General features: G+C 65.0%; 2 protein-coding genes across 9 annotated transcripts; both read right to left on the bottom strand.

Annotated features, from left to right (window-relative positions):
• Nucleotides 1-1,421: 1,421 nt before the first annotated feature.
• On the bottom strand, nucleotides 1,422-5,245 carry NAPRT (nicotinate phosphoribosyltransferase). Of its 8 annotated transcripts, none has more exons than XM_033842998.2 (13): nucleotides 4,477-4,763; nucleotides 4,260-4,387; nucleotides 4,098-4,180; nucleotides 3,713-3,843; nucleotides 3,490-3,605; nucleotides 3,033-3,229; nucleotides 2,816-2,956; nucleotides 2,438-2,522; nucleotides 2,270-2,350; nucleotides 2,073-2,175; nucleotides 1,833-1,972; nucleotides 1,623-1,730; nucleotides 1,422-1,536 (listed from the first exon to the last, which is right to left on the bottom strand). In XM_033842998.2, the coding sequence occupies exons 1-13, from the start codon at nucleotides 4,700-4,702 to the stop codon at nucleotides 1,450-1,452; spliced, it is 1,626 nt and encodes a 541-aa protein (XP_033698889.1). In that variant the 5' UTR covers nucleotides 4,703-4,763; the 3' UTR covers nucleotides 1,422-1,449. The 8 variants fall into 8 exon arrangements, 5 of the variants coding, with proteins under 5 accessions (XP_033698889.1, XP_033698888.1, XP_073650415.1 ...); XM_033842997.2 differs by having other exon boundaries at nucleotides 1,833-1,987; nucleotides 4,477-4,762; XR_012327029.1 differs by having other exon boundaries at nucleotides 1,833-1,987; nucleotides 2,073-2,191; nucleotides 3,713-4,180; nucleotides 4,477-5,236.
• Nucleotides 5,246-5,950: 705 nt separating this feature from the next.
• EEF1D (eukaryotic translation elongation factor 1 delta) lies at nucleotides 5,951-19,897 on the bottom strand. Its single transcript, XM_033842972.2, has 10 exons — nucleotides 19,837-19,897; nucleotides 16,683-16,696; nucleotides 13,191-14,272; nucleotides 11,186-11,306; nucleotides 10,714-10,785; nucleotides 7,060-7,159; nucleotides 6,881-6,981; nucleotides 6,508-6,726; nucleotides 6,171-6,365; nucleotides 5,951-6,046 (listed from the first exon to the last, which is right to left on the bottom strand). The coding sequence occupies exons 1-10, from the start codon at nucleotides 19,880-19,882 to the stop codon at nucleotides 6,008-6,010; spliced, it is 1,989 nt and encodes a 662-aa protein (XP_033698863.2). The 5' UTR covers nucleotides 19,883-19,897; the 3' UTR covers nucleotides 5,951-6,007.
• Nucleotides 19,898-20,121: the final 224 nt, after the last annotated feature.

Here is a 20,121-nt window from a genome sequence, read left to right on the forward strand (position 1 = left end):
CAGCTCTGAGGAGGCCCCAGCACGTTTTAGAAGTCTGGGCCCAGCCCTGAGCTGAGGCCTCGCCTGATTCAGCCCTAAAGAAGCAGTCAGGTCCAGGCTGCACTTGCGGCCGGGGGCTGGGCTCTCCTCTCTGCATCCTGACCCGGCCGGACATCCCGGGCATGCGGATGATTTGGAGCAGCCCTGGGGGGGAGCCGGAAGCAAGAGGAGCTGCCCTGTGCCTCCCAAGTGCCCTTGCAGGTGACTTACATCACTGGATGGATCAGGGTGGGTGGGTGGGGGAGTGTCTGGGTCCTGGCACTGAGAAAGTGTCAAGCTCAGAAGTGGTGACCTGTGGGTACCTGGGGCCTGGTGCGTGTCCTGATGTGTGTGTGGCGGTGGCGGGCGGAGTCTGTGTCTCTCTCCGAGCCTCCTGCTCCCCAGGGCTGGCCTGACCGGGCCTCTGCCCCAAATCCCCGCTGTCGCCCTCACCCAGCAGCGCAGCGGCCACTGCCCAGCCTGGTCCAGGGGAGCCAGAAGAGCTGGTCTGGCCAAATACCTGGGCAGGCAGAAGTGCTCCGGGAAGCACCCTGGACAGTCGGCACTCCCCCTCGTCCTGGCCTGCTTGTGTCCCCCGCCCAGGCGGGAGAAGCCCAGGCCCCGCCCTCTGTCCCGCAGGGCCTCCAACCTCTCCTGAGTGGCTCTTCCGGAGGCAAAGCCGGTGGAGACCCGACGAGCCTGCTCGCACAGGGGCAGGGCCAGCCCAGGACCCTGGCCAGGTGCCCAGAGCTGAGCCAGTCCCTGCTCCCTCACCTCCACCAGCTCTAGTGCAGGCAGGCCCCGAGCCCTCCTCTCCTTTCCCAGGACTGCAGGGGCGGGAGCTGGGTCCCCAAGGCCCAGGCCTAGTCCGTGCCGTGACAGATGCCAGGGCCGACAGGGAGCCAGATGGGTGGGGCCCAGGGGTACAGGGTCCCACAGAGCTGGCAGCAGCAGTGGCAGGGGACACCCAGGCCTCTCCTTCGCTGGGGAAGCTTGAGGCGTCCACCAAGCCTGCCCCGCCCGGGGGGCATCCCGGAGCCCCCCCATCTGGGCTGGATCCCCAGCCCGCCTCGGGCCTCTAGCATGGAGCGGTCTTCCAGTAACCAACCCCCCCAGCTCCTAGTTGGGCACCAAAGCCCCCTCCCTTTCCCCACAGCCCTGCCCTGTCCTGCCCGGATCTGCTCCTACAGTCCAGCTCCCCAGGCCTCAGATACCGACCCCCACCCCACAGGCCTTAGCCGACCTCAGGCCTCAGCACGGGGCTGCCTACCTGCCCTGGCTGGGCTGGGGTCTTCCCTGGGAGGATGAACCCTCATGCTGATTCCTGACTCCAGCCCACCCTGGGAAGCCCTGGGGGTCCAGTGAGTGGCAGGCTGGGTGAAGAAACGACACATGACAAGCTGTGGGGATAGTGAGTGACTCATGTTCATTTCAGGCAGCTCCCAGCAGGGGATTCTCAGAGGGCACCTCTGCACTCAGTCTGTCCACCAGGGCCCGGAGCTTCTCAGACAGCGCCACCTGCAGGGAGGAGAGGGGGGGACCATGGGTGGCCGTGGGGGGAGAGAGGGCACGGGGCGGGTTGATGATGTGGGCCCTACACCCACCTGGTACAGTGCAGGCTGCTCGAGCCACCTGTGGGCAGGACTCAGACGGCTCAGGGACTGCTGGGCGAAGGCTCTAGATTCGGCCAGAGATGGGAGGGGCTCACACAGCTGGGGGGAAGAGGGAGGAAGGGGCTGGCTCGAGGTCAGGTGTCCGAGCTTGATTTGAGTTGAAGGTGCAGGCTAAGGGGGTGGGTGGCTAGGGGCGGTCACCTGTCCCTGCTGGACCCAGAGTCGCAGCAGCGGCTCCACGTGCACTGGCCTCACGGTACAGGACTCCTGGGTCCCTCGAGGCCAGACTCTGAGCTCCTGGCCAGCCTGGGGAGGTGGCTCCTCTGCTAACTGCAGCACGTCTAACAGGAGAGCCCCTGCGTGGGTGCGCATGTGAGGGCGCCAAGCATGCACGGGGCCTGGGGCCTTGAGCTCAACTGCGGAGGGTGGGCGGGGCCTCACCATCGGAGCCCAGGAGCCGGAAGGCAGCCTTGCTTCCAGGCAATGTCTGCTTCTCGGGGTCCTCGGTCAGCTTCATCCGCGGCTGGCCTCCCACGGACACCAGCTACAGGGACAGGGTGCTGAGCTAGCTGGACCCTTCTCCCCGGACCCATGGTCCATCCCCAGCCCATCCCCACTGGGCCCCGGACTCTCTCCACCTTGTAGACACAGCCCAGGGAAGGCTGGCGAGGGCAGGTGACCACGCTAGTACCGATGCCGATGACGTTCACCTCACTGCCCTGGGGGGGAGGGGAAATGAGCTCGGCCAGCATCTGCAGGCCCAGGGCCCGCCGAGCCACCCTCTGGGCTGCCCCTGCCCCGCCTACCTTCTGGGACAGCCTGGCCAGCTCCTGCTCATCAATGTTGTTGCTGACAGCAATGGGGATGGACTCCAGCCAGGGCACCCGGAACCTGTGACGGGGGCAGCCCTCAAACGCCCCTGACTCACCCGGCCCCCTCCCAACCCAGTCATGCCGTCTCCCCGCCACCTGATAATCTGCCCTCAGCTACACTGGCTCTATGGGCCCCTGAGCGAGCCCACCCCAGCTTCTTTGCCAAGGCTGCAGTACCTCTACTGAGGTAGCAGCGTATCAGAGAGCCTCACGGTGGGAGAGGCACGGTCCCTCCCTCCCTCTGTCCCATCCCAATATTCCTGAACCGGAGGGGATCTCTCAGAAGGCAAAGCCCCTCCCAGGGGGACTCACTGGGCCGCCACTGTTCGGAAGACGCCACGCGCCTCCTGAGCCTGCTGAAGCAGGTCGCCGCTGTCCAGCCTCACTCCCACTGCCTGGTAGCCCAGCTCCTCCAGTGCCAGGGCTACAGCCAGGAAGTTGGGGAGACCACTCCTGCAGGTGGGGACATGGGAGTAGGGGGTCTGCTGCTGCTCTGCTGAGCCCACCCTGGGGGATGCCCGGGCCTCACCTCCGCACACTGTAGGTGTCCAGCAGGCCCTGGAAGGCCCGGGGAAAGGCCAGGGCATAGGCCACAAAGGCCGCCCGCTCACCCCGGTGTGGCTCCTGCACCCCCAGCCCCAGGTGGCCACACACACGCTCCAGCCACGTCTCCACGCAGGCAACCAGGTCCACCCTGGGGCCCTGACCAGCCGCTGGAGCCAACATCTATGGAGAAGAGTTGGTGAAGGATGGAGAACCCAGAGCGCAGGGTGGGGACTGGTTCAACCCCAGCAGAGAGTCTGAGCCACCTGCCTGCCAGCTTCCCAGTGCCGCACTGAGACCACCTGCCCGGCGGGGCTTGGGTGGGCCAGGCGTGGTATCTGCCTGTGCACAGAGCAGGGACTGGCCTCTCCTGCTCCCTGGGAAGGGCTCGGCTTGGGGGGGTCTGCCCTCTGGAGTCCAGCTGGGGGGACAGGGGTACTGACCGGTTCAGGGGGCACCTCGGTGCCTGAAAAGGAGGTGATGAAGGAGTGCGCCAGGGTCCCGGCCACCGGCACGCCCCGCAGCTGTCCTGCGAGCATGTTGCTGCTGCCATCGAAGCCTGGGGTCAGGGCATCAGGCAAAGTTGGGGGACTTCAGGCACTGAAGGGGGTTCTCAGGGCTGGCCTCCTCCTCCCCCAAACCAGGCCTCCGTCTCCTGGCCCTCACCGCCCAGGTAGCTGTAGGTAGAGGCGGTAAGACCCCCGTCGGGGCCCTGAGCCCGCCGAAGCCCCAGCTCCAGCAGCCGCTTCTCCGGCCCTGCGATCAGGCGAAGCCGCGCGGCGTTCGTGGCGACGAGGCTGCGGGAGCAAGGGGGCAGGGGACCCGCAGTGACGGCCGGGAAGCCACCCAGAGCGCTGCCTCTCCCGAGGACCCGAGCAGCGGGAGCCGGCGGCCCCTGCCAGGACCCCGGCTCAGCGCTCCGCCCCCAGGGGCCACGCCCCACGGGTCCGGGCCCGGAAGTCAGCGCTCCTTCACGGAGAGCCCAGGCTTCCGGCCTCGGGCGGGAGGCGGGTGTCCCGCCCCAGGCCCCACCTGGCGCCCCGGGCCCCACCTGGCGTAGCTGACCAGGCAGAGGAGCGGCGTCTCCAGCAGCTGCACCACCAGGAGCGGCCCGGACACCTGCAGCAGCGGCACCTGCGGGGCGGGCTGTCAGCTCGGCGCCACCCGGCCCTGCTCTGGCCCACCCCCCGTGCCCCGCTCCCCCGGCACTCACGCTGGGGAAGGCGAGGGAGCCCTCGGGCAGGGCCCGCACCGTCACCCCGGAGCAGTCGAGGGCACGAAGATGCTGGAAGAACGCGGGGTCTGTGTCTGGGGGCAGCACCGAGGCCAGGAACTGCACGTCTGGGGGCGACAGAGGCCGTGGTGGCGAGGGCTCGCCGGGGCTGCCGGGGGCGGGGGGCTGGCGGGGTGAGGGGCCGGGGGGCGGCTACCTGCGTCCGTCAGGCGGAAGTCGCGCACGAAACGCACGCAGTCGCGCAGCCCCGCGGCCAGGGCGAAGGCTCCGCCGAACGGGCAGCGGCGGAAGAAGAGTTCGAACTCGGCCGCCTCCTGCGCCCGGCCGGCGCGCCAGTAGCCCAGCGCCATGGTGGCCTGGTACAGGTCGGTGAGCAGCGGCCGCGCCGCCGCGCGCCCCTCGGGGTCCTGCTCCGCCGCCATCGGACTCTGGCTGCTGCCCTGGCGCCCCGGACTCTGGCCGCCCCGCCCGCGTGACGCCGCGCTGGCCAGGGCCCGCCCCGCCAGCGGGTTGGGACACCGTGGAGCCACTGCCTTTCCTGGCAACCAGAACCGTCAGGGCGGGCCGCTGGCCTCCGGACGCTCTCTGACAGCCGGACCGTGGCTCGAGGTGGGGACTTGTGCTCTCGCTGGTCAGCCCAGCTCCCCCTGGCCCCTTGGAGCATGGTCTGTCCTGCCCCAGGCCGCGCGGCCAAGTCCGGGGAGCGCGGGGAGAGGGTGGAAGAGGGCAATTCGAACTCCACGTCCAGCTGGACTCCATCCTCGCCCGCCCAGAAGCCACCCCGGGCCTGGGCAGGGCAGCTCGCGGCCGGCACCACACCAGGGCAAGGCCCACGCGACGCTGTTCGGGTAGCAGCGCGGTGCCGACAGAACGAGGGGGCGGCTCATCCACCGCCAGCTGGCACCGAAGGCTCTCGGGTCTCACACGCTAAACCCCACATGACTCCTGCGGGCCCTTTGAGGCCACCAGCTCTGACCAGAGTAACCACAACCCACTCTTTCTCACCAGCCACGCTGGGTCCAGGGCAAGAACCACTAGTGACACAAGTCCTGCCCAGACTGGGGAGGGGGGTGGGGGCCCAGGCAGGACAGTGGGCACAATTCCTCAGGGCAGTGTGTCATGGGATCTGTCAAGGGCCCAGGTCTCCAGCAGGCAGCAGGGGCCTCAGGGCTAAGGGAAGAAGTCCAGCCTCCTTCCTAGAAACGGTCGGCTACCCGGCAGGGTTTTGAACAGGCCAGCTCCGATGGGGCACGTGACTGTAGTCACAACAGCAGGGCCAGGACGGCCGCTGGGGCCTCTTCCCTGGATAGTTCTGGACTGTCACTTCTCTACCCATGGGAACGGCTCAGCGAAAGAAGCAGGATGGAGACGGCAGAAGGCTGGGACGCCTCCCACAGTGAGGGAAACAATGTACACCGTTAGAGGTAGACCTGGACGTCCCAATTGCAACTGAGACGTGAGTGAGTCAGGGGAACAGGAGGGGCAGAGGGGTGGGTCACACGGCCACAGGAGGGCTGTGGAGAGACCCAGAATGGGGAGAAGGGCAGTGGCCACTGGTGCAGGAGCAGAGCGTGAGATGCCCGCCCAGTGTGAGGCTGGGGGCCTGGCAGAGTGCGGCTCACTGAATGCGCCCCCCCGCAGGGCCCAAACCAGGACAGGAGCCAGAGGGCTGGAATCTCAGTCTTTATTGGCTGCAAGGCTTCCCACGCTCAGGCCAGTGCCAGGGCTCAGATTTTGTTGAAAGCAGCAATGTCAACGCTCTGCACCTGTGGAGAGGGAGGCTGGTGGTCACACGGGGCCCGGCTTCCCAAAGGCCCAAGCGCCCATGTGCCTGGCCAGAGGCTCATTTGGACACCCCAGGCCCCTACCCTGTGTGGGCCCCTCACTCACATGCTCCTCGAACTTGGTGATCTCCTCTTCTAGGAGGTCCGTGCCCACCTTGTCGTCCTCCACCACACACTGGATCTGTAGCTTGTGGATGCCGTAGCCCACGGGCACCAGCTTGGAGCCCCCCCAGGTCAGCCCATCCAGCTGGATGGAGCGCACGCAGGCCTCCAGCTGGGCCATGTCCGTCTCGTCATCCCACTGGGGAGGAGAGGGGAGGAGGGCTGGGTCAGAGCCCGCTCCCGCCGTCAACACAATCTGAGTCTACTCCTGCCCTGCCTGGCACTGATCCCTCCAGGACCACAGGGCACCGCGAGGGGAGGGTCAGAGGCGAGCCACTCACAGGCTTGACGTCCAGGAGGATGGAGGACTTGGCCACCAGGGCAGGCTTTGCGGCCTTCTTCTCGGCGTACTGCCGCAGCCTCTCCTCCCGCAGCCGGGCCGCCTCCCGGTCCTCCTCCTCATCGCTGCCGAACAGGTCAATGTCGTCGTCCTCGTCGTCCTCTGTGGCGGTGGCCACCTTCCTGGCGGGGGGCTCCACTTGGCGCATGGGAGACACGTGCTGCCACACAGGAGGGGAGACTGGGGCCCGTGCAGCCAGGACACCAGGCCTCCAGCCCTCCACCGCTGCCTGGGCCACAGCCCACATGGGGGCCGCCCGCGGCCTCCCGCTCCTCAGCGCCAGGTGTGGGTCCCTGGCGGGGAAGGGCCCTCACCTGGGTCTGCGGAGCTGTGGCCCGGTGGGCGGGCGAGCTCTTCTCTAGCGCGCTCAGCCGGGCCTCCAGCTGGGAGACAGCCTGCTGCAGATCCTGCACCACTGCGGGGGCAAAGGGGATGCTGGTCAGGCAGCAAGTGCTGGGGTGGGGCCCCCCGCCCGTCAGGCCCAGGGCCTCACCCCCTCGCAGGCTCTGGTTCTCCACTTCCAGGCTGGCAATCCGGATGACCAGCTCACTGTGGTCTCCGCTGGGCCCGCTGGGGGCCCCGGGGCCTGAGCTCTGCAAGGCAGGGGGAGAGGAAGGGCTCATACCCTAGCCTGCTCCTTGGGGTCCCCCCCATTCACAGCCATACTGAAGCAGAGCCCTAAGCTGGATGAGAAGCCCATCAAGCCCCATGGGGTCCGCTGGCCATGCTCCACCCAGGCAAGGGGAGAGGAAGCCCTGCAAGCTGAGGCCACAGTGGCATCCTCAGCCCAGCACGTGACACGAAGCAGGACCCCAGGGTGGCCCTAACGTGGGGGCGGCGCACAGCTGAGCCATGGCTGCCACTGCCTGGTGGGTGGGAGGAAGCAAAGGACTCAGCTCCAGGGGCAGCCAGACCCAGCAGCTCGGGAGGACCGGGCAACACAGCCTTGAGCTGGACACAGGAGGGGACAGCACTGGGGGCAGCCACCCCGCAGCAGCCAGGGCCACACACCTGCCTGCCTTTGAAAGCTCTGGGTGACCCAGGGACCCTGGCCTGGCCACCAGCCTCCTCTGGCTCCTCCCTGACCGGGAGCCCCCGTCATCTGACCCAGGCGGCACTGCCCAGGGAGCTCAGGCCCGAGTTACAACCCAGGAGCCTGCACGCAGGCCGTTCAGCACCCCTACCCCCCACTGCAGTGGCTCCAAGGGTGGGGTTCAGTGCACCTTGCCCTTGCCAGAGGGCTGCTGGCCCCCTCCAACGTCCAGTCAAGATAAAGGCCTGGGGCCCACCCACCAAGCAGCCACAGGGAAGCCACAGGGGTGGCCTCCTCCCCTGGTCTGCACACCCCCAGGGCACTACCAAGGTGAAGGTCTCCAGAGAGGACAGGCTGACACATGCCTGGCTCCCTGCCCTGGGACCCATGGGCAGTGCTAAGCTGACACCGTCTCCTAGACCCACCAGCTCCCACTACACAGAACTCCCAGCAGAGCTGGCCAAGTGGCACTGCGTGGCTGCAGAAGGAGCACTGACCAGCCCCCAGGACCAGATGGGCTCTGCGCACGCCACCACCCTCCTCAGACCAACCCAAGTGTCCGCCCCACCTCCTACTCCGGCTAGTAAGTGGCAGCCCTCCGCCCACAGCTGGCCACCCCGCCGAGTCCCAGCCACCACCACCGGCACGCGACCTCCTCTCCAGCCTACTTCCCACGGCTCAGCTCCCGGACCATTCCCACCAAGAAGGTCCCACGGCTTCCGTGGCACAGGGATGAAATCCAGGACCAGCTGTTCCCCACGAAGCCCCGCCAGCCCCCGCCAACCTGCACTCTCAGGCCCCACCCCCTCTCAGCAGGCTTCCCCAAGGCCGTCTCTCCCCGTTGATCTGTGCCCGCTAAGCAAATGAACCAGGTCCCGGTGGCTCAAGGCAGGCTGGAACCTCAAGCCTTTGCCCTGCTGTGCCTGCTGCCTGGCCCCGGGGACCTCCCGACACAGGCCCGGCACCACCACCAAGTGAGGACCAACTGTGGACGGATCCCGAGGCTGCAGGCTCCGGGCGGGCAAGGCCCCACCTGCTGCAAGGCCAAGACAAAGTGGCAGGGGAGAGACCAGGCTGTTAGGGGCCATGGGGTCACCACCGCTCGGCCCAGAAAGCACCAGGCCACTCCACGGTGTCTAGGCCCTGGGCCCACCCTGCCCACCCGGACTGAGAAGGAAGCCAGGGCGCTCAGTGAGGCAGGCCCAGGCTACCCAGTCCAGTCTGAGCTCCCAACAGCAGGCCGCAGGCAGCCACCTGGTGGCCTCGGGGGCGGTGCCGTACCAAGGTTCCGAATCCAGAAGCCTCCATCCCGGCCTCCAGCCCTGTGCCTGGCACCACGTGCAGTCCCCAGGAACCTCTGGAACCCCAGTGTCTGCTGAGCCCCACTCTACCCAAACCCAAGCATGGGGCTGGGCCACAGCACCCTTCCCGGGGCCGCCAGCAGCTGAATGATGTTCCTCTGAAGTTCACGTGGAAGCCCCTGCCGCCAGGGCCTCAGAGTGGGAGATTATTTGAAAATGGGGTCTTCACACTGGTAATCAGTCACAATGACATTATTAGGGTGGCCCTAATCCAATGACTGGTGTCCTCGTGTGAAAAAATTTGGACAGAGAAAACACAGGAAGAAAACAGCCATCTACCAAAGAGAAACCAACCCCACCCACCAGGGTGGATCACCCACCCTGATCCTGGACTTTGAACCTCCTGATCATCAGAAGATAAATTTCTGTTGTTTCGGTCACCTGGTCTGTGCTGCTCCATCATTACAGCAACCTCGGCAGACCAGTCCCCAAGCCCTAACAGCTGCTCAGGTGAATTCCCTGAAGACCGGGACCCCAAAGCTGACCCCAACAGCCAGGGCCCTGAGGCCCGGTGGGGGAAGAGTTCTCACAGCCTAAGAATCTCCAGGGCCGCAGACCCAGAGCTGCTGAGCCCCTGGCTGCAGCCTTTTGAGCACTGGAGCCCGACGTGCCCGGCCTGGGTGCGAAGACCTTGCGCCACCTCGATCCCGCGGCTGCCTGGCCTGAACTTGCTCCGGCAAGCAGAGGGTGGCAGGTGGGATTTGGGGCTAATGGGCAGAAGGCAAGGCAGGAGCATGTGGGGGCCAAGTATAAAGCAGGGCCTGCTGGGCAGACAGTGGTGGCAATGCTTCCTGGGGGACACCCACCCAGGGCCGCCCAGCTGATGGCCAGGAGCCAGTATATCCGAGCCAGCTGTGGCAGGCAGAAAGTTCCCAAATATGCCCCCAACCCTGTAAAAAGATGACCTCACGTGGCCAAAGGGACTTTGCAGATGTGACGAGGTTGAGGATCTGGACGTGGGGAGGTTACCCTGGATGACCCAGGTGGGCCCAGTGTCATTGCAAAGGTCCACATAAGAGAGAAGCAGGAGAGAGAAAGAAACGTGACAGAAATAGATGTCAAAGCTCGTGACGCTGCTGGCTAGAAGCCACAGGCCGAGCGATGTGGGCAGCTTTCTGAAAGGTAGAAAAAGCAAGAAAATGGATTCTCTCCTGGAGTCTCCAGAAGGAACACAGCTCTGCTGACACTTGGCCCTCGAGGCTGGGACACCACTCTGTAGCCCAGACAATCCTCTGAGAAGGAAGGTGGAGCAGCAGGGCTGCCACTCCGAGGGACACACTCCCCGGCCAGGCCAGGGACACACTGGACATGACCGTTTCCCTCTCCTGATCTCACGTGGGACCTTGAGCCCGAGCTGGGCTGCAGGGCCCCTCCTGGGCCTCAAATTCAAGATGGTGGTGACTCTATGCCTTGGGACTCGGCACACCCTGTGAACCCATCTCACAGAGGAGGGCCACGCCTAAGAGGGAAGGGAGGAAGCGCAGCACGCGCCAGCCCCTCACACTCTCGGAGCAGGGAGCGAGCAGGAAGGAGAAGGCCTCAGGCCTGGTACCACAGGAGCAGCCGTGGCAAGGCGGGGAGTCCCGGGTGACCGCCAGCAATCCCAGCAAGGAGCGAGAGGAAGGACGTCTCCTCTGGCCGTGTGGGAACACAGCGCTGCACGCCGCACCCTGACTTTGCTCCAAGGGGCGACGTCATCAGCAGCACCGGGGGAAGCGCCGGGCACGCTGTTTGCCACGAGGGCGGTACTCACCCCGGCCAGGGACTTCTGGATGTTTTCTCTGGCTCTCGCGATGTCACGGAGGATCACGCTGGCGCCGTTCTCCTGCAGATGGTGCATAAAGAACAACGCTTTCATTTAAAAAAAAAAAAAAATTAAAAAGGCAGTCTCCTGTGGAGAGAGCAGGAAAGCCCTGCACAAAACAAAAGCTCACGGGCCTGAGGACGGAAGAGGATGGAGTCCTGTGGCCCTGACGACAGGGCCTGAGGCGCACGTGGCCTGCAAGCCCAGCCGGGCCACGTGTCGCAGGTCCTGATGGGCACCTAGAGACGCTGTGAGCGCCCTGCCCACATGTGACACGAGAGCAGCTCCAGCTCCTCGGGAGCCGGCCAGCCGCCCTCCGAAGAACCAACCCCAGCACCTGCAGCAGCGCCACCTGGGCCAACGTGCGTGTCCCGCTGTGCTGGCACAGACACCCCGAGACCCCAAGCGCAGCAGCCCCTACCTGGCGTGAGGAGCCGGCCACGGGCCCGTTCATCTGCTCGTAGAATTTCCTTTCTGCATCGTCATATTTGAACTTGTCAAACCAGATCTTCTCGTGCACTAGAAAGTTTGTGGCCATTTTCCTGTTGAGAGGGGAGGAGAGACTAAGACAGCCTGGCCGGGAGGAGGGGGCACCTCCTCGCAGACCCCAGGGCTGGCTTGCACAAGCGCCCCTTCCAACAGCCCGGACCCCGAGGGTACAGGGCAGGCCGTCCCGGTCCTTGGGTAACAAGGGCTCCAGGGCCCAGGGCAGAGCACCAGAGGGTCTCAGCAATGACCACAGCAAGCCTGCGAGCCCCTCCCCCACACCACGTGGGCTTCCTTCAGTGGTAAGGCGGGTGGCCCCCAGGCCAGTCCCCAAGACCAGTGGCTCTCAAAGCATGGCCAGGAACCTCTGGGGGTCCCCAAGGTCCTCCCCTTTCCAATCACACAACTGTTCAAGGCTGGATTTGTCGGACAATATACACCAACAAATAATGCACAAGCAGGTTTAAGAATCCAGCTGCCTCCTATTAAGCCAGACACAAGACTCGCAAAAATGTAAAACAAGGCCACTTAGTTCACTGACCTTTTTTGTTACAGAAAAGTTATTTCTTGCGTAAACGTCATTAACGTGTAACAAGCTTGTTATTATTTTTCAACAAATAAGTGCTTCTGCATTTAATTACTAATATAGGAAAAATTAATAAACAAAACAAAAGCTCTCTTAGCATCACAAGACCAGCAAGTTTGAGAACTGCTGCTGTAGACCAGGGCCTGGCGAACGCCGGCCTGTGAGCCAGATCCCGCCACTGTCCGTTTTTGCAAATCGCTGTATTGGCACGTCTGCAGTCTGCTGCTTTCCCACTACTCGGCAAGGCGGGGGAGCTGCCAGACCTGGGCCCAGAGCCCGAATTCTCACAGATGACAAAGTCTGCTGACTCAGAACCGCCCTGTCCCTCACCAAGTGCAACAGAAAAGGACCCAACCTCACCAATTCTCTTTGCTGAGGATCCCAGGCCATCACTGGACCTCACCAAGTGTACCCCCGTGACAAGGGAGGTTGAGCCCTGTAACTCTCCTCCACCCCAGCTCGAAGAGGCATCACTGAACAGTTTCAGTTCCACGCCACCCCGCACGCACACGTACTGCCTGATGGGGAACGCCCCCCTCCCCCCGGCGGTGGGCCCCACACCCTGCCCCTCGCACCAAGGCCAGGATCCCGTCAAAGCAGCACATCCAACCCCACCGAGGAGCCGAGGGGCTCCTGCCGGGAGTCTGGGGTCCAGGGAGGCCCCTCCACGCCCCCTCTGGCCCGGCCTGCGGCCCAGGGCCTCTCCCCACTGGGGGGCCCCCAGTCTGCCCTGAGTCCAACGGTCTCTGCCCTCCTGCCTGAGCCCAGTGGGCTAAGGGATCCCTTCCATGGCCAGGCTCTGGCCTCCAGCGACCAGCTGGCACTGCATAAACCGCTCTGGGGGCCAGACCCCTGGGTCCACAGGCTGAAGGCAAGTTGGCCTCATCCAGTGGGTGTCTTCCAGACTCAGGCCGCTGGACCGGCCGCGTGCTAGAGCACCTGAGACGCCCACCTCACCTCAGGTGGTTCTGGACAAGGAGATGGGGGAGACAGCAGGATGGGTCGGCAAGCGGCCCAGTGGGGCTTGGGGGCCGGGAGCCTTCATCGCTCCCCTGTCCCATGAGTCAGGGGAGAAGCTGGAAGTTGCCTGGCCAAAGGGGAAACCTTGCGCAAGACAGATTCAGGCCCACGTGGACCCCTTCCCTCCACCAACTTGGTGGGGGTGACCCCAGAGGCTGCAATGCCCCAGGGGCAGATAGCTATCCCAGCCCGACCCGAGCCAGCTTCCAACTCAGCCGGTCCAGGAGTCTTGGGAGGAGCCCCGCCAGGGGTGGTGGGGGCAGGGAAGGGAGCACGCCGGCCACCCAGCCCGGCCCGGGGAAGCCCAGGCACCCGCCCGGCACGTTTTCCCTACTTGGGTCTCAGGCTGGACATGGAAGGGCCAGACCGGGCGCTGGGTCGGTGAACCAGGGACGGAGCTTCAAGGCGCCAGGCCATGCGCAGGGCCTCGGCGGCGTGGTGGCGGCACTCTGCGCTGTCGTAGGCCGGCTTGCTGAGCCAGGGGGCCTCGGCATCCTTGTGCAGGAAGTACCGGTAGGGCAGGGCAGAGGAGGCCTCCCCGTCCACCCGCCGCGGCCCGAGCCGCCGGCTTCCCACGGCGTTGCGGCCCCGCCGGTCTCTGCGGCCGCGCCGGGCGCCCTCAGCCTGACCGGCTCGCTCCTGCAAGCGCACCTTCCCAGGGGGGTGGCCGTCAAACAGGGCCTCGTAGAAGACCCTCTCGGCCGCGTCGTAGCGGGGCTTCTCCAGCCACACCTCCCGCACCAGCGCCTGCAGGCTGCCCAGTGGGGGCTGGCCGTTGGCTGGCGGGCTGGGCTGGCGGATGAGGTGCAGGTCGGGGGCGGCCGCCCACTGGCCCGTGTCGGGAGCCCCCTGCCCGCCGCTCCCCTCCGCAGCCAGCAGCAAGGCCTGAGACCACTCCACGAACGCCCGCTCAGCCTGGTCAAAGGAAGACTTGTTGACCCAGACGCCCCAGGTCACGTGGTGGCAGGCCACCTGGCTTCCGAGGGCGCAGAGGGCCCCAGGGGCCAGGGCGGGAGGCCGGGCTGCCTGGGCGGCCGCATCTGCCAGCCTCTGGTGGTACGAGCTCTCCGCCTGGTCGAACAGCGGCTTGTCCAGCCAGACGTGGTCGGCTGAGAGGCCCACGAGGGCCAGGTCCCCCTGGCTGAGCCAGCCCCTCGGGGAGCGCTTCCTCGGCTTCTGCAACGGCTTCTTCCCATTGTGGCTCTTCCCGGGCTCGCTGCTGCCGCTGCCGTTGGGGGCGCCCGCCTCCTCGGCCTCATCCTCCCGGCCCGGCCCGTTCACTGCCAGTGCCTCGGCCGGGAGCTGCTGGGCGGCGGCTCTCATGGCCTCGTGCTCGTAGAAGCGCCGCTCAGCTTCCCCGTACTTCTGCTTGTCTTCCCAGACCGTCTCCAGGGCACAGGAGGCCTTCCCGCTCATCTTCCACGCAGCGTTAAAAAGCAAGCACAAAGGGCAGTTGCAACACCGTGGGCCGTGGGCAGACGGCACCCCCGCCCCTCCCTGCTCGGCCGCCCGGATGGGGTGCCCCGGGGCAGCATGCACGGGGAGCTGGGGAAGCAGTAAACACGCACGAGCACGTAATGCGTGGTGTGGTTGCACGTGTGTATCCTCCTAACCGCAAAACTTGCCTTTTCTCATCCAACATGCACCCAGGCTCTCCAAGGGGGCCCAGAGAACACTTTCCAAACCTCTTTGGCTACAGAAACCTCTTCGGTGAACCCCAAGAACAGCGGCCAAATAAACACAGGACGCGCTCAGCTAATTCAACTTTTACGTCAACAGCAAATGAGTTTTAGAACAAGTGCGTCCCGTGAAACATTAGAGCCTCACTTATTCTGAAAAGTTAGCCGCTGTTCATCTGAAACTTTAACTGGACGTCCTGCGTTTTTGCTAAGCCTGGCCACCTCCCTGAGGCACTCGGGCTTCTGTTTTATAGAAATGCACTTGGTGGTCTCAGAGGACGGCCCCGCTCCTGGCACATTCTGCCTGATCTGAGTCCCCCACCTGCACGGCCACACCGCCATCCTGAGCAGTGCATGTTCCAAGGGAAGCTAGAAGATCTTAGCTAAGGGGCACCTGGGAACAGAGGGTGGAGCACCCACCCCTGCGAGGCCACATCAGGGGAGATGCCAGGGAGTGAGTGTCTAAAAGGGAAGGAAGGCAGTGGCTCTGGCAGTTAAGAATCAGGTTCCTTGGTCAGCGGCCGATGCCTCCTGACCAGGAGACAAGCAACTCACACCCGTGGGTGCGCCTAAACTAAAGGAACCATGTGGGAACCTCCGAGTCCTGTCCTAGGACGCGAGATCCTCCCTGCACTCCAGCGCCTTTTGGTGTAAGGGGCTCCGCACACCTGCCACTGTGGCTACTGGATAAGCCTCTGTCCAGAAGCCTGAGCTCAGAGTAGCCCCGTCACCTGCTGCCCCCGTGCAAGACTGAGGGCTGCTGGGCCACAGGGCGTGCGCAAACAGCCACGAGGCGATGGCCTCGGCCCTGCCGCTGGCACAGGGCCCCCCATTCTGCTCCCGGGCACGGTGCCCCGTAAAGGCTAGCCCCATTGCTGGGCAGCCCAGAATTCTACAGCAGACCCTATTCAGCAGAACCAAGGGGCCTGGGCCACCGCAGCCTCCGGCTAGAAGCAGCTCAAGCCCAGAAAGCCCTGGAGGCCAGTCTGCTCTTAGGGTGCACCTAGGGGTCCCCGAGCTCACACCTGGCTGGCCTGTTCTAGAGGACGGCCTTGACTAGCACAGGGACTCCTCCCCTGAGACCCTACTCTGGACCCTGTGCCCGCCCAGAAGCAGAAGCACCAGGCCGACTGCCTGGGGCCAAGCAGCTTGCTCTCAGGATGGCCCCAGTGTCTCCTGCCGCTGCGAGGTCACCTGGTGAAGCCTAAGCGAGGGCAGACCTGCTGGGCCCTCACCCCAGGGAGGAGGCCCCCCGAGGGGGCAGACTTTCACCCCGGGACAGCAAACCCTTCCTGCCACTCACCGCAGGGTCTACAGCCCCCCGACCAAAACCAAAACCCAATTCCAATCACCCCGGGACGTGTGGGCCAAGTCCCGACCGACCTGGGACTTCAGGGAGACTGCCCTTTGTGCTCTGAGGGGCTCGCCGGGGTCTCTCACAGCACCCGATGCAGGGGCGGAGGCCCAGGCTCAGAGAGGTCCCTGGCCACCCCCTCGAGCCTCCCTCCCCGGGGCCAGCAGCACTTACCAAGGCCAGGCTGACTGCAGAGGCAGTGCTGGGGGGCGGGAGCCCATGCCCAGGAGGCGGGGCACTGTGACATCACTCACTGTAACCGAGGGCTGCAGGCCTACCAGGCTGGGCTTGTCTGCCCTCTGACCTCTCTGGCGGACCCTCACCAAAGCAGCGCAGCGCGGGTCAGGGCTGGTCTGGCCCCTGCAGCCCTGCCCACCAGGCTGACCCCCCAGTGCGGAAGCCCTACGTGAACCTAGTGGCCTAAACGCTGTCCTCGGCTCCTGACATCAAACCAGGCTCTGCTCAGAGCTCTAAGGGTCACAGTTCGGGGGAGGGGAAGCCCCCTCTCAAGATGCCCGTGAGCAAGGGACAGGGCCTGAGACCAGGGGCTGGCTGGGGCGGCGGCACCCTGCCCTGCCCAGAGGTGTGGAAGGTGCCCACCCTACTGCCGGGGCAGGAACTGGCTCAGCCCAGGAAGGTGCTGAGGCCACACCCAACAGGTCCAGACAAGGAAACCGAGGCCGGCAGCCTGGCCCCAGAGGTGTCAGGACTCGCCGGGCGTGGTGAGGGCTGGGCTGGGGGCCCCTGGCTCGGGTGAAGGGGACACAGGAGCCTGGGACGGGCGAGTACTTACTTCGCTTCGATCTCCTAGGACAGCATGAAGAGAAAGCAGCAGAGTTAGAGACAGTCAGACAGGGCGGCCCGAGCAGGCTGGGGGGCCTTCTCAGAAGCTGCTCGGTGAGGCGGCGTGGAGGCGAGTTTGCTGGGGAACAAAGGCGAGCACCGGCGCCAAGACCCACCACCAAAATCCCAGGGGGCGGCCGCTGCTCCTTCATCACTCGAAATGCGCAGATGCTGGGGTTCCTGTTAGCCGGAGCCAGGCAGCCCTGGGAGGCCCCATCTGAGCTCCTCGCTGAGCTGAGCCAACCTGGGGAGGTGAGCCAGCACCTCGAGTGCCCCGCTGCCCACGTGGATCAGTGCTAGGAGGGCTCTCCCCAGCCCCGCACCGCCACTGGGTCCAGACCGCTGGACCACGTGTAGGACGACAAGGACCTGGCAGAAGGTCTTGGCGGCCACCCAGCCCCAGTACCCACGCCGGACAGGCCTCTCCCTCAGCAGGGCCACTATGGGGGCGAGAGGCCAGGTGGGCAGGGTGTGCCGTCCCCGCAGGCCGGCACCGGAGGGTGCACGAGAGGACAGACGGGGTGCCCGGCCCTGAATCCACAAGAGGTGCCACCAAGGGGCTGAGGACCCAGTCAGCCCTGCCACCCAGGCCCCTGGCCTCCCGTCTCCCCCACACTGCGGCCAGCGCGCCAGCATCAAGTCACCCCGGGACAGGGTGCGCGAGGCGTCCTGCGGGGCGAACAGAGAGGCTAGCAGGCAGGAGGCAGGCGTGCACGGAGGTCCCAGGCAGGCTCTCTGCAGACACCCACCATAGGGGCTTCGTGTGGCAAGGCTCTGGCGGGAGGAGGACTCCCCAGAGACACCACACAGGAGCGCTGTCACCTGGGGAGGCGACCACAGACAGCTGAGGGCTGCCTGGTAAAGCCAGTGCCAGGATGGGGCCAAGAGCACCCCCAGGGCTGCTGGAGGATGAGGCCCCAGGACAGCCGGCACAGCCCCCGACGTCAGAGGCAGGGGCCCACCTCTCCCAGTAGAAGAACCACTCTGAGCCTGAACACTTTCCTGCGAGGACGCCACCAGGGAAGCACAGAACTCTCGGCTAGGGGCCGGGCGTCCTACAGGAGCAGTCGGGCCTCCACCCCCCCCCCCGCCCCCCCGCAACACTGGAGCACACAGGGGGCAGAGCCAGGATGCAGAGGAAGCAGTCCCACCCTGTACTCCTCACCTGCAGGGCCAAGAGCAAGCCGCCTGCCACTAAGGACCAGCCCTGGGGCATAAAGCATGTCAAGACCACGCCCATAAGAGGGGGCACTGAGGCGTGGGAGGCCCTGGAGGGATCACGGCCCACCCAGCCACCAGGATCTGGGGCGAAGGCAGCGAGCAGCTCTTCCTCTGCAACTCCCCCAGCCCAGCGTCAGTGCGAATCAGCACTCCTGGCTGTGCTGAGGGACTCTGGGGGCTGCGGAGTCCTTCTCAGCCTCTGCCCAGCTGGGAGGGCAGTTCTTGCAGTGCCAGTACAGGGAACCTGGCAGCACTCCCTGGCCAGGATACTCCTGGCTGGAGGCTCCTGAAGGTGAGGACGTGGCCTGGCAGAGCGGTGCCCACCAATCCGCCAAGAGGTCCCCGTGAGGCTGGGTGAACGGGGAAGGTTTCTGGGAGGGGTGAGGGTTGCCCCCTCCCCCGGCTCCATCCTCCACACCTCGTTCTCATCCTCCAAACGGTCTCAGGTAACCAGGTGCCCATGTGACCCCATCGCAGTCACACACAGGCAGGGGCTCCCAGGTCATCCACCCAGAGGTCACAGCTCTCTGCCCCCCTTCCACAGGAAGTGGGAATCGGTGTGCGGTGTGGGGAGATGGGGCCCCTGGCTGGCGCGGCCTGGACCAGTGCTGCACAACAGAGCTTCCACGCGTGCAGTGTCCAAGAGAACGCGGTGAGCACTCAGCACGCTTCAGCCGATGAGAACGAGCCAGCAGTGGGGCAACTGCACGAGAGGGCTGCCCTCTGATTTTCTTTAGAGGCGAACTCCACAGCCCCCAGTTCCTACTCAGAAGCTTCCCCACCTCTGACTCCTGGACAGTCCGGCCCCACTCAAAAATGCCAACCTGTCCTGCTGGCGTGGAGGGGGGCCCTGCACCCCAAGACTCAGCACTCACACTGCGGCTGCCCAAGTCACCCCACCTGAGGCCCAGCCAGCTGCATGACGTTTGTGCTACAATACCATGGCCGTCGGTTCTATTTCTATCCCAGTCTGTGGTGCCCTGGTCTATCTACCCTGACCGCCAGGTGCCTGCGCCCCCTTCCCTCGGGCGGCTCCAGCACTGCACGCGCCTCCTCAACCATTCTGAGTACACCTGACACCTCACACAGCTGGGAGACGGGAGTGGGGTAAACTGAGGCTCCGGGTCGGCGCGGTGAGAATCTGGGACTCCGTGTCTCATTCTGACGCCTGTCCTTCACACAAATGTCACACTGCCCCCCACCTCAAAGTCACACGTGCCATCTTCAAACAGGGCCACAGGGCCAGGGCTCGTGCCGGCATTTCCTGCCTGCAGCCCTTGAAAAGCTGACACCAGAGCGCGACGCACCGGGGACGTTCTTTGTGGCCGCCTATTTAGGATCACCTTCAAGAAACCTTCATCCACAAAAACACTGGTCAAGCGTGTTTGCCCCCCAGGCTCCTCTAGGGGAAGGCACAGCAGCCGCGCTCCAAGGTGAGGAGATGGAGAGCTGCAGGGCACCCCGGCACTGGCACAGGGCCCAGGCCCGACTGCCCCGCAGAGGCGGCACAGGGCACCTGCTCCTCGGAGTCTGTGCCAAGCTTTCTCAGGGAACCCCTACGTCTGGAGCTAAGCACGGCGGTGGGGCTCAACCCACTTACGGTTGAGGGCTCCCTAGGAGCTAGGGGTGTCAGAGCTGCTTCTGAGGCAACACCGGGTCCTTCCCCGACCCAGGCCAGACCTACTCCCTCACCAGTTACTTGCCAGAGTCAATCTGCTCTCGCGACAAGCAGGGACCACCCCAAAGTCCAGCCACACAAACAGCTCTCTTGCTCCAGGGTGGCCCTTCACTCTGAAAACCCTGTCGTGCTGGTCCCCGCCCCATGCCACCCCCCTGGCTCCAGGACAAGGCTTTCCCTTCTTCGTTCCACTGAAAGTGCCCACTTTTCAGGAAGGTATCCTCTTCCCCTTCAGAGAGTGGCTTCGACATCGCCTCCTGCCCGGATCACCTTATCCAAATCCAGACCCTCCATCCCTCTCAGAGAACGCTGTATTTCAGTCACCCAGCAATCACATCCTTATTCGTCCCCGAGTTCATGAGCTCTCCAGGTTCCACGAAGACTGGGTCCGTGCCTGTCTCAAGCCCAGAGCCGACATGAAGGAGGTGCTCCACAAACGTCGACAAAGAAACGGGGGGACTACAGGCCCGGGTCACAGGTGGGCAAACAT

This window comes from Tursiops truncatus, chromosome 17 (genome assembly GCF_011762595.2).
Source record: "Tursiops truncatus isolate mTurTru1 chromosome 17, mTurTru1.mat.Y, whole genome shotgun sequence".
NCBI lineage: Eukaryota > Metazoa > Chordata > Mammalia > Artiodactyla > Delphinidae > Tursiops > Tursiops truncatus.

Bases quoted from the DNA above. Each gene is read 5' to 3' on its own strand.
- EEF1D (XM_033842972.2), bottom strand. From the start codon at position 19,882: ATGTCGAAGCCACTCTCTGAAGGGGAAGAGGATACCTTCCTGAAAA. The intron at 11,307-13,190 runs GTAGGGAAAACG...CCCTCTCAACAG, and splicing joins ATGTCCAGCCTGAGACCCAA to GAAAATGGCCACAAACTTTC. The intron at 6,982-7,059 runs GTGAGGCCCTGG...TTGCCCCCGCAG, and splicing joins GAACCAGAGCCTGCGAGGGG to TGGTGCAGGATCTGCAGCAG.
- NAPRT (XM_073794312.1), bottom strand. From the start codon at position 5,039: ATGGAGTCCAGCTGGACGTGGAGTTCGAATTGCCCTCTTCCACCCTCT. The intron at 3,606-3,712 runs GTGAGGGCCAGG...CCCTGACCCCAG, and splicing joins TACCTACAGCTACCTGGGCG to GCTTCGATGGCAGCAGCAAC. The intron at 2,176-2,437 runs GTAGGCGGGGCA...CTGTCCCTGTAG, and splicing joins TGGCCAGGCTGTCCCAGAAG to CTGGTGTCCGTGGGAGGCCA.